We start from the raw sequence: 12414 nt of genomic DNA, 5'->3' as shown, positions 1-12414 counted from the left end.
GACACTGCCTCTCCCTCTGCCTGCTGCTCCCTCTACTTGAGCTCTCTTTGACAAAAATAAATACATAAAATTTTAAAAACAAAAACACAAGCAACAACAACAACAAAATAGCAGTCCAATGTCGTATTATTAGATCCAGCATATCTAAAATTACTTCATCAAGGTGCCTGGGTGGCTTAGTTGATTAAATGTCCAACTCTTGATTTTGGCTCAGGTCTTGATCTCAGGATTGTGAGTTCAAGACCTGTGTCGAGCTCCATGCTGGGTGTGGAGCCCACTTAAATAAATAAATCTCATTTTTAAAATTAATAAAATAAATACATAAAATTTCTACATCAAGTTGTTATAAATATTTCTAAACACTTGCCCTTCTGTACTTAGGTAACAGTTAACAGCTTATAGACTGACGCCAATCCTAGTCCAAGCTTGAGTGCACTGCTCTAATAAGTAAAAAAGCCTGAGGACTCCTTGGTCCCTGGAACTCCTTCAGTGGGGGATGTCTGAGCTCCCTTTCTCACCCAAATCAGGCCCTGGGAAGCTGGGATGTGATCTGGACATCCATAGTCACAGACTAATGAGTCAGGATGGTGAACCCCTGTTTGTACTTTCCTCTGAGTCTCTCTGGGCTGCCTTCCCCTGCCCAGGAAAAGAGGACGATCTCCACCCCTTCACTGCAGTCCCAAGAATCTTACCTGAATGGTGTCTCGGGTCCCTACTATGGATCGCAATTTCTTTTATTCATCTGTTTGTTCATCCAGGCATCTTTGCAAGCACTTAAGTGAACCTAAAACAAGATTCCTGGGGTACCTGTCTGGCTCAGTTGGTAGAACATGAGACTCTTGATCTCGGGATCACAAGTTTGAGCCCTAAGCTGAGTGCAGAGATTACTTTAAAAATAATAATAATAACAAAAAAAAGGAAAATAAAGATTCCTGCCTAAGGAGCTGATGTCCTGGCAACAAAACAGGATCAGAAAGGCATTAGCTTTTTCAAATACAGCCCTGGGTGACCCAAAGGTTGATTCTCACATATGAAATGAAGACCGACTATGAATGAAGGAAATTTACCAGAACTTACTTTGCTAGAACATGGTAGAAGGGCCTATTACAGAGAGGTCCTCTGAAGTGTTTCTGTCCCACAGTCCCATGATTCCATAACTTTACAGTCACCAAGGAAGAAGGTGGGTAAGATGTATTCACTTATTTTGGTAAAATGAGTAGGAGAGTGCCCCAAATAGGGTTCCCCTATAATTACTAACACCTTGGGGAAGAAGGCAGGACAGAGAGTGAGGGTCTCAGTGACAGATGAGGACACTGTAGCTCTGAGGAATTGTTGACCTACCCTCAGTGTTGGGAACCTCATCTGCTCCAGGCTACAAGATTCTGAGAAATGAGCCATGGAGCTGGAAGAGACAAGTCTGATTTATAGAGGAAAGAAACCTCAAGGGTAGCAAAAGGCTTCAGCCCCTCTGTCAGCCTGGGAGGGAAGAAGGGCTGGTGGGGCGGGGTGAGGCGGGGCTTTCCTTGGAGGCTTTGGGCTGAGTCCTTCCTTCCTGGTCCCCCATTGGGTCAGGGCCTCCTGCAGCCCTGCCAGTAAGGGACAAATGAGAAGAGCTGTTGATTTTTCCCCCTTGGCCATTCAGAATTTCCCCCACATAAATACTGAGAAGGATCCTGCCCTCTTCTCACTTCTCTGGAGTTGGCCCTGGGCTGGACCTGGTCCTCTGGGAGTGAGCAAGGCCATGGAAGACCTGTTTATGCTCAGGGTAGCTGTGGGCATATGCTATGCCACCTTCAGTGCCTCTGCCTGGTAAGTCCTTCCCCTGTGCCACCTTCCCCACTCCCCACTGAGGAAACCCCCATTATCTCATCCCCATTCACCACTGCCTCACTTTTTCTCTTTTTGATAGGTCAGTGAACAATTTCCTGATAACAGGTCCCAAGGTAGGATGGTCTCTGGCTCCTGTTTTTACCCATCCAGGTTCCTAAGGGAACTCTTTTGGGGAAAGAAAAGAGGGGAGGGGAGACAGGGCCAGAAGTCCCCCACCCAGAGGAACCCATAATTGTTCCTTCCTGGAGAGCTAACCCATTTGAGTCCTGCCTATTCCCCCAAACCCCAGAAGAACTGAGCAGAGCCAGGGCTGACCTTCATAGCCCTTTCCCTTTGCCAGGCCTACCTGACCTACACGACCAGCGTGGCCCTGGGTGCCCAGAGTGGCATTGAGGAGTGTAAGTTCCAATTTGCTTGGGAACGCTGGAACTGCCCAGAAAATGCTCTCCAGCTCTCCACGCACAACAGGCTGAGAAGTGGTAAGTTTGTGGACCTGCACAAAGGGGTGTATGTGCATGGAGGTGAGCTTACAGTATGTGTATGTGTTGTATGTATGACATCTCTATGCACAGTGAAATGAAAAACTTATCAGTGGTCTGCTCATCTGCCACTTCCTTACTGTGAAACCCTGAGTGAGTTACATCCTCTCTCAACCCCAGTTTTGTCATGGGGTCAATAAAGCCAGCTATGTTTAGTACACCAGGTGTACTGTAAGAGTCGAATGAGGTGAAAACAACACTATTTCCATACAAATGTAATTATTTCTCTATTTTTTAAATGTAGGCCTATATTTGTGTATTTGTATACACCTACCTTGCACTGAGTTGCATGAAATAAAAACAAGGGCTTTGTGTTTGCAGCCCCTAAGGAGTTTCCCATCTGCCCAGCTGTCATAAAATCCCAACAACAGAGAAGTTGAAAGATCACACTGAGCTGGGTCATGTGGGGTGTGTGTGTGTGTGTGTGTGTGTGTGTGTGTGTGCACCTTGCAGCTCTTTATAATTGTATGTAGTAGTTCACATAAAGGCCATTTATATACAAACAATAGAGAGGTTCCTGAGAAGAGGTAGGGGGAAGAGAGTAAAGATGTGGATAAAGAGAAGTGTCTTCCTATGGGGTATGCAGACAGAATGGGGAGTGTGTAGAAATGAAATGAGATGATGTTTTTTAAAGAGTTTGGTAAGACACAAGTTCAGTAAATGGTAGTCATGATCATTATGATTATTACATAGTTCCTGATTCATGTCAGAAGGAAGAAAAGGCCCTTCTCTCTTTCCTAAGCCAGTTCCACGGCCCTAAGACCCCATTGCCCAAAGGCACAGAAGCAGTAGCTAATGAACAGAAGGCCAGGCAGGATTTCATGAAAGCAGGGTCTTGGTCCCAATACAAATAGTGAAGAGAGTGCCCTTGGTCCCATCACTATCTGTGTGGATTTTACCATCCCCATCCCCATGGGGATAGTCATGTCTGCCTGAAAGACATAAGGATATTAGAAAGACATACACTGTTCTCTCAAAGAGAAGAACCTCCTCTTAAACCCAAAGGGGCAGGGACCAAGGGAGAGAAACAATTACTTTTCCACAGCCTCTCCTTTGGGTCATCAGGGTCCAAGTTTCCAGTCACCTCTTTCTCTCCAAAGCCACCAGGGAGACTTCTTTCATTCATGCCATCAGCTCTGCAGGAGTCATGTACACCATCACCAAGAACTGTAGCATGGGCGATTTTGAAAACTGTGGCTGCGATGAGTCGAAAAATGGAAAAACGGGTAAGTTGTACTCTCTGATGTGGGTGAAGACGTGAGGAAGGCAGAGCTACATGCAGGCTAAGATCTTCCAGGAAAAGGCTAAGGGACACACAGGTCCCTCAAAGCCCTAGATGCTGGCAGCAACTTCTTGGTGGGAGCTCCTGGACCTATACACTTCCAAGAGATGAGCTGGGTCCATGAATCTAGGATCACCAAGTAACACTGAGCTCTAAAGCCAACAAGACCTCTAGGAATGAGAAGACCAGAGAGCTTAAAGCTAACCCAGTTACCTCGTAAAGCTAACTGAGTATCCAGAGCTACTCAGTTATTTGCAGACCATCTAGAAGACTCGGATTTGTCATCAAAGAGGGAAGAGATGGCTCTACAAGACTACTGTAGGGTAATGATGCAGAATTCCAGAATGTTTGAGCTACAATGAACTTCTAAGATCACCTAGGCCCGGCTCAGTATGCCTACACTAATGAGCCTGTAGAGACTAATTGCTTGGAGATGGAAAGTATCTGAACGGTAGGCAGTTGTCTTTGTGAAAAGGACCTCACCCATCCACTCTGAGCACCTCTACTTCCTGGTCTCACCTGCAGCTTTAGACGCTTCTAGAGCTCTTGGGGGATGGTTTAGCTATGTTAGCCAAAGTAACCTTGACTCCTCCTGAAACTTAGCAGGGAAATATGTGTAGAACTTAATCTTTCCTTACATGCAGGAGGTCATGGCTGGATCTGGGGAGGCTGCAGCGACAATGTGGAATTTGGGGAAAGGATCTCCAAACTCTTTGTGGACAGCTTGGAAAAGGGAAAGGACGCTAGAGCCCTGATGAATCTTCACAACAACAGGGCAGGCAGACTGGTAGGTATAGGAGTCCGTGAGTGAACTATCAGGGTCAGTACTGGCAAGGACCTCACATCTGAACACTTAAAACTTACAGCTTACCAAGAGCTGTCTCATACCCATGTGTCATCCTTAAACCACCTATCAGGACTGGGATGGCTATCCCCTTCTCTGGATGACAAAGGCAGTTCAGGCTGAGCCAAGTGGCTTGGCCAAGGCAACAGAACTAAAAAGCATCAGAACCAGGCCATAAATTCAGATCTTCTACTTTAATCTTATCACTCATCTTTGTGGTTTAGCCCCTTCCACAGGCAAGTTTCTGAGAACCCAGAACAATACAGTACACCAAAGCCTTGCTCTCATGACTTAAAATTTTAACCATTTCAATTGTGTGTTCTAGGAAATTAATGGGGAGGTGGTTATCATCCAACCTGTATCCTAAGATCTGTCTGGACTTCAAGGGATTGGGACTGATCAAGGCTTCTCTGGAGGGTCTATTCTGCCCCAAGACTTCTGGAGTAATCTGAACTCAAATCTGGAAGCAAGTTAGATTTAAAGCTTAGAGCATACATAAAAATTTCCCTTTGAACCTATACCTGCATGACCTGGACCAGAGCAAGGGAAGAGGTTTTCAAGGCAATTACACACATGAGTAATTGCTTTAGGGATAGGGGTTCAGACTGCATGAGCTTCCTTCCCTCTGGGAGAGGACAAATCCAAACCCTCACCAGCCCCTACCTTGAAGACAATAATAGTGCCAAAGATCATATTTTCTTAATTTCCACAGTACCCTTGATCATTCTTATTCCAGTGAGAGAGAGAAACAAGCTACACAAGTGATGGAGTTGTGCCTAGAGCTTGGGTTTCCTGATTCCTGTAACTTCCTCAACATTTGCCCAATTTTCCCAAAGAATACTCAAGGGCACTTTAAAATTACCCTAACCAATGCCTTTACACCCTCCAAATACTCCAACTGAGAAGATCTGAAGTGGGGCCCAGAAATAGTGTTTTTCACAGACCTCCCTGGGAATTCTGATGCTCCTCCAAAGTTAAGCAGCACAGCTCTAAAATATCCCATTTAATTGCTAGCCTTCCATCTTCCTTACCCAGAGTCCTCCTCTCTCTCTTTCTCTCTGAAGGCAGTGCGAGCCATCATGAAAAGGACCTGCAAATGTCATGGCATCTCCGGGAGCTGCAGCATCCAGACCTGCTGGCTGCAGCTGGCTGACTTCCGGGAGATGGGGGACTACCTGAAGGCCAAGTATGACCGGGCCCTGAAAATTGAGATGGATAAGCGCCAGCTGAGGGCTGGCAACAGCGCTGAGGGCCGCTGGGCACCTGCTGAGGCCTTCCTTCCCAGTGCAGAGGCAGAGCTGATCTTTCTAGAGGAGTCGCCAGATTACTGCACCCGCAATTCCAGCCTGGGCATCTCTGGCACAGAAGGTCGGGAGTGTCTGCAGAACAGCCGCAACGCATCCCGGTGGGAGCAGCGCAGCTGTGGACGCTTATGTACCGAGTGCGGCCTGCAGGTGGAAGAGAGAAGAACTGAGGCCATCAGCAGCTGTAACTGCAAATTCCAGTGGTGCTGTACAGTCAGGTGTGACCAGTGCAGGCGTGTGGTGAATAGGTACTACTGCTCCAGCTCCCCGGGCCACGCGTGGTCTGGACGCAAGGCCAGCGCCTGACAGCACCCACACAGATTCCCTCGCTCGGTAGCATGTTGCTTTCTCAGAGAGAGTGAATTCGAGAACAACTGGAAAATCACAGAGTTGGTCTGTAGCGCCCTTCATACCTGCAATTCCAGGGAAATGGAGGTCCAGGTATAACCTGCCCCCAGAGCATTCTGGGCAGAGTTGAGTTTGGAGCCTGGCCTTCTAATGTGGGCAGACCCCATCTCCTCTCTCCTGCAAGTTATTTCCTGGTCTTTGCACCTGTCCTTCTGCAGCTTGCTAGAGGGGAGTTTGGTTTGGGGGGATCTTATCCAGAGGGACCCTCAAAGTACTTGTCAAGTTTCAGAGGGAATGGAAGCAAAAAACTTGAGTTCTGTCTGGACTTCTGAAGGAGCAACCTGATGCTAGCTAGCTGCAGAAAGACCAGCTACATGTTCCACTTACATGTACCACTTATACCCCTACGTAAGTGGGGCAGAGACCATAGACATCCCTAGTGGGAGGTTTTTTGGAGTATTGGATTTTTCGTCTGAGTATGCACTTTTTAAAAGTTCTTGGGGTGCCTGACTGGTTCAGTTGGTAGAGCATGTGACTCTTATTCTTGGGGTTGTGAGTTTAAGCCCCACATTGGGCACAGAGCTTACTTTAAAAAAAAAAAACAATCTCCCCACAAAACTCTGGGGAAACCAGGACCCAACATAAGCTGAGGATTTTCCCAGATCAGAAACCGCCTTCGTAACCATGGAAAAAGAATGGTCATAGTAAGTGGGCAGATGATCCCAGTGTATCTAGACTTATCTAGATAAGTCCCTCCACCACCTTGCCCAAAGACTGGATTTTTTTCCCCAAAGAGCTGTCAAATGACTCTGTTTTGTTATTTTCCCAGATTGGGAACTCAACTTCATTTTGCAATAAATGCTAGGATATATATCCATCCATCTGAGACCTTTTATTTCTCTCTTTGGAAACCTTAGTTTAAGAAAGGGAATGGGAGGGACGCCCAAGTAGCTCAGTGGGTTAAGCCGCTGCCTTAGGCTCAGGTCATGATCCTAGGGTCATGGGATCGAGTCCTACATAGGACTGTTTCTCTCTCTGCCTCCACCTGCCACTCTGCCTGCTTGTGCATGCTCTCTCTGAAAAATAAATAAATAAAATCTAAAAAAAAAAAAAAAAAAAAAAAGAATGGGAAACCCTGCTTGTATATTCCAAATATGCACAAGGCTAAGGGGAAAACTGGAAGTATCCAACCCCCTTGGATATGTGTTTGAGAGATAATATAATTGAGAACCAAGAACTGGGCCAATAGGAAAACTATCCATACTCCCAGATTTAAAAGGTGGTATTTTAATGCAACCTAAGAAACTTGAGGGACAAGGAAGCCCTTTGAACTTGAATCATATTCAAAGTGTGTTTGCTCTCTTAACTTGGGCTTCCTGGGGTGTCTGTATGCCTCAGGGAGGACCTGGGCAAGAGACTAGGAAAGTTGTGGATTCTACCTTCCTCATTTGCAATTCTACATCTTCCACTGGCAATCTTGGGCGGGGAGCCCCTAGGGGCTCAACAACTGGTCTCCTAAATTTCGAGCATCCCAGCCTTGGGAATCTCCCCTCTGGGCAAAAGCCAAGCACCCCTGCAGGGATGAGGTATTTCAGATATGTTGAATAAACAAGTAAAATGACTGGTCACCAAGAGTGTGGAAACACCCTCAAGCCTAACATTTTAAATTAGAAAACAATTTAAAGGGGCACCTGGGTGGCTCAGTCGTTAAGCCTCTGCCTTTGGTTCAGGTCAAGATCCCAGGGTCCTGGGATCTGGGATCCAGCCCCGTGTAGTGCTCCCTGCTCTACAAGAGATCTGCTTCTCCCTCTCCCACTTCCCCTGCTTGTGTTCCCTCTCTCATTGTCTCTCTGTCAAATAAATAAATAAAATCTTTAAAAAAAATTTTTTTTAATTTAAATGTTCAACAGTACAGCAAACTAGTTAAATCATGGCCCCACAATGGAATATCAACCATTAAAATAATATTCTGGAGAAACACTTAGCAACATGAAAAACATACATGATCTATTAAGTGAAAAAAGTTAATTACAAAACAGTATGTTCAGTATAACCCAATTTTGTTTTTTAAAACAGGAAAATACTGGGGACCTAGCTGGGTCAGTTAAGTCATGCCATTCTTGATCTCAAGGTCATGAGCTCAAGCCCCACAGTGAGCATAGAGCTTACTTAAGAAAATATGAAAACATTTGCTATCATGTAATACCAAATAGAGTAATTAGTTTTCCTTTTTGTGTTTTTCTGCATTTTTACATTTCTCTACAATAAACAAATATTTTTCTTATCAAAAAGAATGAGTTACTGGGGTACCTGGCTGGCTCAGTCAGTAGAGCATGTAACTCTTGATCTCAGGGTTGTGAGTTTGAGCCCCTTTAAAAACAAATAAATAGGGGAGCCTAGATAGCTCAGTAATTAAGTGTCTGCCTTGGGCTCAGGTCATGTCCTGGGATCAAGCCCTGCGTCACAGCGTGATCCCTGCTCAGTGGGAAGTTTCCTTCTCCCTGTGCCTCTGACCCCGCTCCCCTCCCTCTCTCAAATGGATAAATAAAATATTTTAAAAAAATAAATATTAAAGGGGCGCCTTGGTGGCTCAGTGGGTTAAAGCCTCTGCCTTCACCTCAGGTCATGATCTCAGGGTCCTGGGATCAAGCCCCGCATTAGGCTCTCTGCTCAGCAGAGAACCTGCTTCCTCCTCTCTCTGCCTGCCTCTCTGCCTACTTGTGATTTGTCTCTGTCAAAGAAATAAATAAAATCTAATAAATAAATAACAAACAAATAGATAAATAAATGCTAAAAAAATACTTGTCATTAAATACTTTTAGAAAAAATAGTTATTTTTTTAAGTGCCAACAGGAAATAACCCCTCTTTTTTTTTTAGTGAAAAGAAAAGTGAAATATTCACTAAGGAAGATGGCATCCCAAGAGAAAATATAAGCAATTACCTTGAAAGCTCCCTGAGGTCTCTGTTCTTTCTGGTGCATTTACAACTCCCACAGATGCCAGAGAAAAGGAGAAATTCATTAAAGTGCAGCCTATGTCAAGGAAATAGAAGATTTATTCTACCTCTCTCCTAAGGAAGCTTACAGAAAGACACCACAGTTAGTGACAAAGGAAGTGTCTGTGTGCCATGGTAGTGGAAAGGGGGACGAGGCACTACCTAAGCACAAGAATTATGGTGAAGAAATAGGCAACATAAAGAAAAGATTATTAACCTGGGGCTCAAAGAGAAACAAAAATTGTAATTCTGTGGCCTTGAGGTCAATCCTCCAGTTCACAAAGATGCCAAAGTGCCCATCAAGAAACCTGAAGTTGTGACACTGTGCTAGGGAAATGAACAAAGTAGATTTTCTCCCTTCATTCCTCACCGAATCTCCAACCAAAGGACCCAGGTACTTGACGCTTGGACATTCCCACTGCAACAGCCCCCAGACCTTGCCGACATTCCCAAATAATCCTAGGGGGGATTTTCAGACACAAAACTATCTCTTGACTATCCTGTACAAACATGATGATTCAAGAAGAGAATGACTTATGTCTTCTGTGGGTTTATATCTGAGGCTTTCAACGAATGAAGCCCAGAGCGATTGGGAATTCCATGGAAAGAATTCCTACTTCCCCAAAAAGCTCGTAGTCCCACTCCTTCCAGCTCTCTTCCATCCTCATTCATCTTATCCTCATGGCAATCAATCACATCAACCAATCTGCCTACATAGACCCTGAGCCAGAAGCTAAAGGAATTCAGATTTCTCTACATCCATCACCTTCCTGTCAGGGATTCATTCCAACGCATTGCAGTGTTATTCAGATTCACTAGTTACAACCCTACCCTCCTTCCCTTTTGGCTCATCCTTAACAAACTGGCTATCATTGAGGTGACAGAACAGTAAAACTCCTATATTCAATAGGTTCAGGGCCCAAGAATGGCAATATTGGCCCACAATCTATGGTGGATCCTGAAAACCTGTTGAAAAAAAGAATCAGCTCAATGAGGGAAACCGGTCCATGAGCCTATCCCTGTATTTCAAATGCAGGCACGCTTCACATGGCCTGGAGAGTAGAAGCCTGTGTTTCCTCAGGCTTTTATTTTTATTTTATTTTATTTTAAATTATTTATTTGAGAAAGTGAGAGCATGAGTGGAGGGGCAGAGGAAAAAGCAGACTCCCCGCTGAGCAGAGAGCCCAATGCGGGGCTAAAACCCAGAACCCAGATTGTGACCCGAGCCGAACGAAGGTAGAGGCTTAAACCACTGAGCCCCCCCGTGCCCCTCTCAGTCTGTTTTAAAAGGAGAACATGCTTCTGCTTGCCAGACCCCTCCAAAGCTTCTTCTCCTCTCCTCCCACCTCCTTTTCCTCCCTCACCTCCTCCTGCTCTTCCTCCTCCTCCTTCCCATCTGACCTTTGTCATGCGGAGAATTAGGGACTCCCAAGAAAACTGTGAGGTCTGTTGCTAGAGCTCCTATGGGCCCTTGCCAGTCTCCTCAGGGTTTGCCAGTGGGCAGTTGTAACAGCAAGGGTGAAAGGGAAGTAATGAAGCACCTACTAAGGGTCAAGTGTTAAGGTATATTATATGCTTCAATCCTGGGAACAAGCCAATTAAAGCGTTACAATTATTCCCCTCTTATTACTGAGAAAACTGGCTCAGATAAGTTAAGCACCCAACCTAAAATTAAACACAAGGAGGTCGATTTTAATTCTGGGCCCCTATCACCCAAATCTATACTCTTTCCCGACATCACTCCGGCTCTGGGAGCCCCGGGAATCTCGGGTGACATTCCTAACTGTCAGGACAGCTTTGCAGAATGACTACCATTCATATGCAGTGAAAGGTGTCCTCTTCCTCTCTCTTGCGCATGCAGGAGCGTTAAATTCTCAGCCCATCTCTAGAATGGAGAAACCTAACTTTTGACTTGCAAAGGCCTTCCTTAGAATGATAAAGCAAGATAGCCTGACTCCTGCAGACCTGGGACGACAGAATCCTGGTTGGCTAGGTGGTACTCAAAGAAAAAGGCTAACAACTATGGTCTATATTAGAGGTCAAAGTTTCAAAGGAATGTAAAGAAGGAGTGTTTATTTTAGAGGGTAGAGGAAGGAAAAACAGGATCCAGAGAAAGACAAATCTCTCGCCCCAGATCACAAACTACTTATAATCATTGATCAGAAAAGCCAGAGAGAGATTCAGGGCCTAGATACAGATGTTTGGGTTGGGGGAAATGAAATGAAAGCAAGAACCAGAGCAAAAGCTTCAGGAGAAGTTAAAGACCTTTGAGTAGGACTACAGCTCTAAACCAGCTAATCCCCACTACATTCCCTAACAAAAGGGAGGAAAGCTGGTTTTAGAGGAACAAAGTGTCTTGCCCAGTGTCACCAAAGGAGATGACTGAAGAGATAACACTAGGTTCCAAGGCCCTGAACACTGTCCATGGCTCATGCTCTGTCCACCTGCCAGACTGCTCTTGTCATCAGAAAAGTGATGTTGGATGACAAATGCAAGTATTACGGAAATTAGGCCAGGGCTCCAGGAAGCCTCAGACTGCACTTAGTCAGTGAGGGGGTAGGGAGACTAGGGTAAGGGAACTAGGCCTGTGGGTAAGGGAAAAGGCCTGCTGGTACACCAGGAGCCCAGATTCATTCCTACATTCCTCCCAGATCCTCAGGTTCCTGAACTGACCCATGTTGAGGTACTGAGGTCCCTTGTCGTTTCTTCACCAGGACTTCCTGCAGTCCATAAGAGATGACTTGATTCAGCCACATGCTTCTTAACAGAACAGCTCCTAATCAAAAGCCTATTGAAGAGTAGAACATCGAACACTCTGCTTGAAAGACCATCAAGAGGGGCGTGTGGGTGACTCAGTCAGTTAAGCATCTGCCTTGGGTTCAGGTCATGATTCTGGAATGGAGCCCTGAGACACTAGGCTCCCTGCTTCTCCTTCTCCCTCTACCCCTCTATCCCCACTCCTGCATTCTCTCTCTCTCTCTCCCCCTCTTTTTGTTCTCTCTCTCAAATAAACTCCAGAAAGAAAGAAAGAGAGAAAAGAAAAGAAAAAAGTAAAGAAAAGAAGGACCATCAAGGGAGGGGCATCTGGTGGTTCAGTTGGTTAAACATCTGTCTCTGGCTCAGGTCATGATCCCCGGGTCTTGGAATCAAGTCCCCATTGGGCTCCCTGCTCCAAGCAGTCTGCTCTCCCTCTGCATGCAAACTGCCCCACCACCACCCTGGCTCATGCGCTCTCTCTCTCTCTTTCAAATAAACAAATAAAATCTTGGGGT

The 12414-nt window shown here is 45.5% G+C and overlaps 1 protein-coding gene across 1 annotated transcript; it reads left to right on the top strand.

Annotated features, from left to right (window-relative positions):
- The first annotated feature begins 1702 nt into the window (after positions 1–1702).
- On the top strand, positions 1703–7018 carry WNT8A (Wnt family member 8A). Its single transcript, XM_045075461.1, has 6 exons — positions 1703–1809; positions 1910–1943; positions 2171–2309; positions 3470–3595; positions 4296–4438; positions 5560–7018. Exons 1-6 carry the CDS (start codon positions 1742–1744, stop codon positions 6103–6105), a joined length of 1056 nt encoding a protein of 351 aa, XP_044931396.1. The 5' UTR covers positions 1703–1741; the 3' UTR covers positions 6106–7018.
- The last annotated feature ends 5396 nt before the right edge of the window (positions 7019–12414 follow it).

Source organism: Mustela putorius, unplaced genomic scaffold (genome assembly GCF_011764305.1).
Source record: "Mustela putorius furo isolate JIRA1106 unplaced genomic scaffold, ASM1176430v1.1 tig00000145_pilon_pilon_pilon, whole genome shotgun sequence".
Classification (NCBI taxonomy): domain Eukaryota; kingdom Metazoa; phylum Chordata; class Mammalia; order Carnivora; family Mustelidae; genus Mustela; species Mustela putorius.
The sequence above is the reverse complement of the archived record's forward strand: the minus strand, read 5'-3'. Positions and strand labels throughout refer to the sequence as shown.

Bases quoted from the DNA above. Each gene is read 5' to 3' on its own strand.
- WNT8A (XM_045075461.1), top strand. From the start codon at position 1,742: ATGGAAGACCTGTTTATGCTCAGGGTAGCTGTGGGCATATGCTATGCC. The intron at 1,944-2,170 runs GTAGGATGGTCT...TCCCTTTGCCAG, and splicing joins TCCTGATAACAGGTCCCAAG to GCCTACCTGACCTACACGAC. The intron at 3,596-4,295 runs GTAAGTTGTACT...CCTTACATGCAG, and splicing joins GTCGAAAAATGGAAAAACGG to GAGGTCATGGCTGGATCTGG.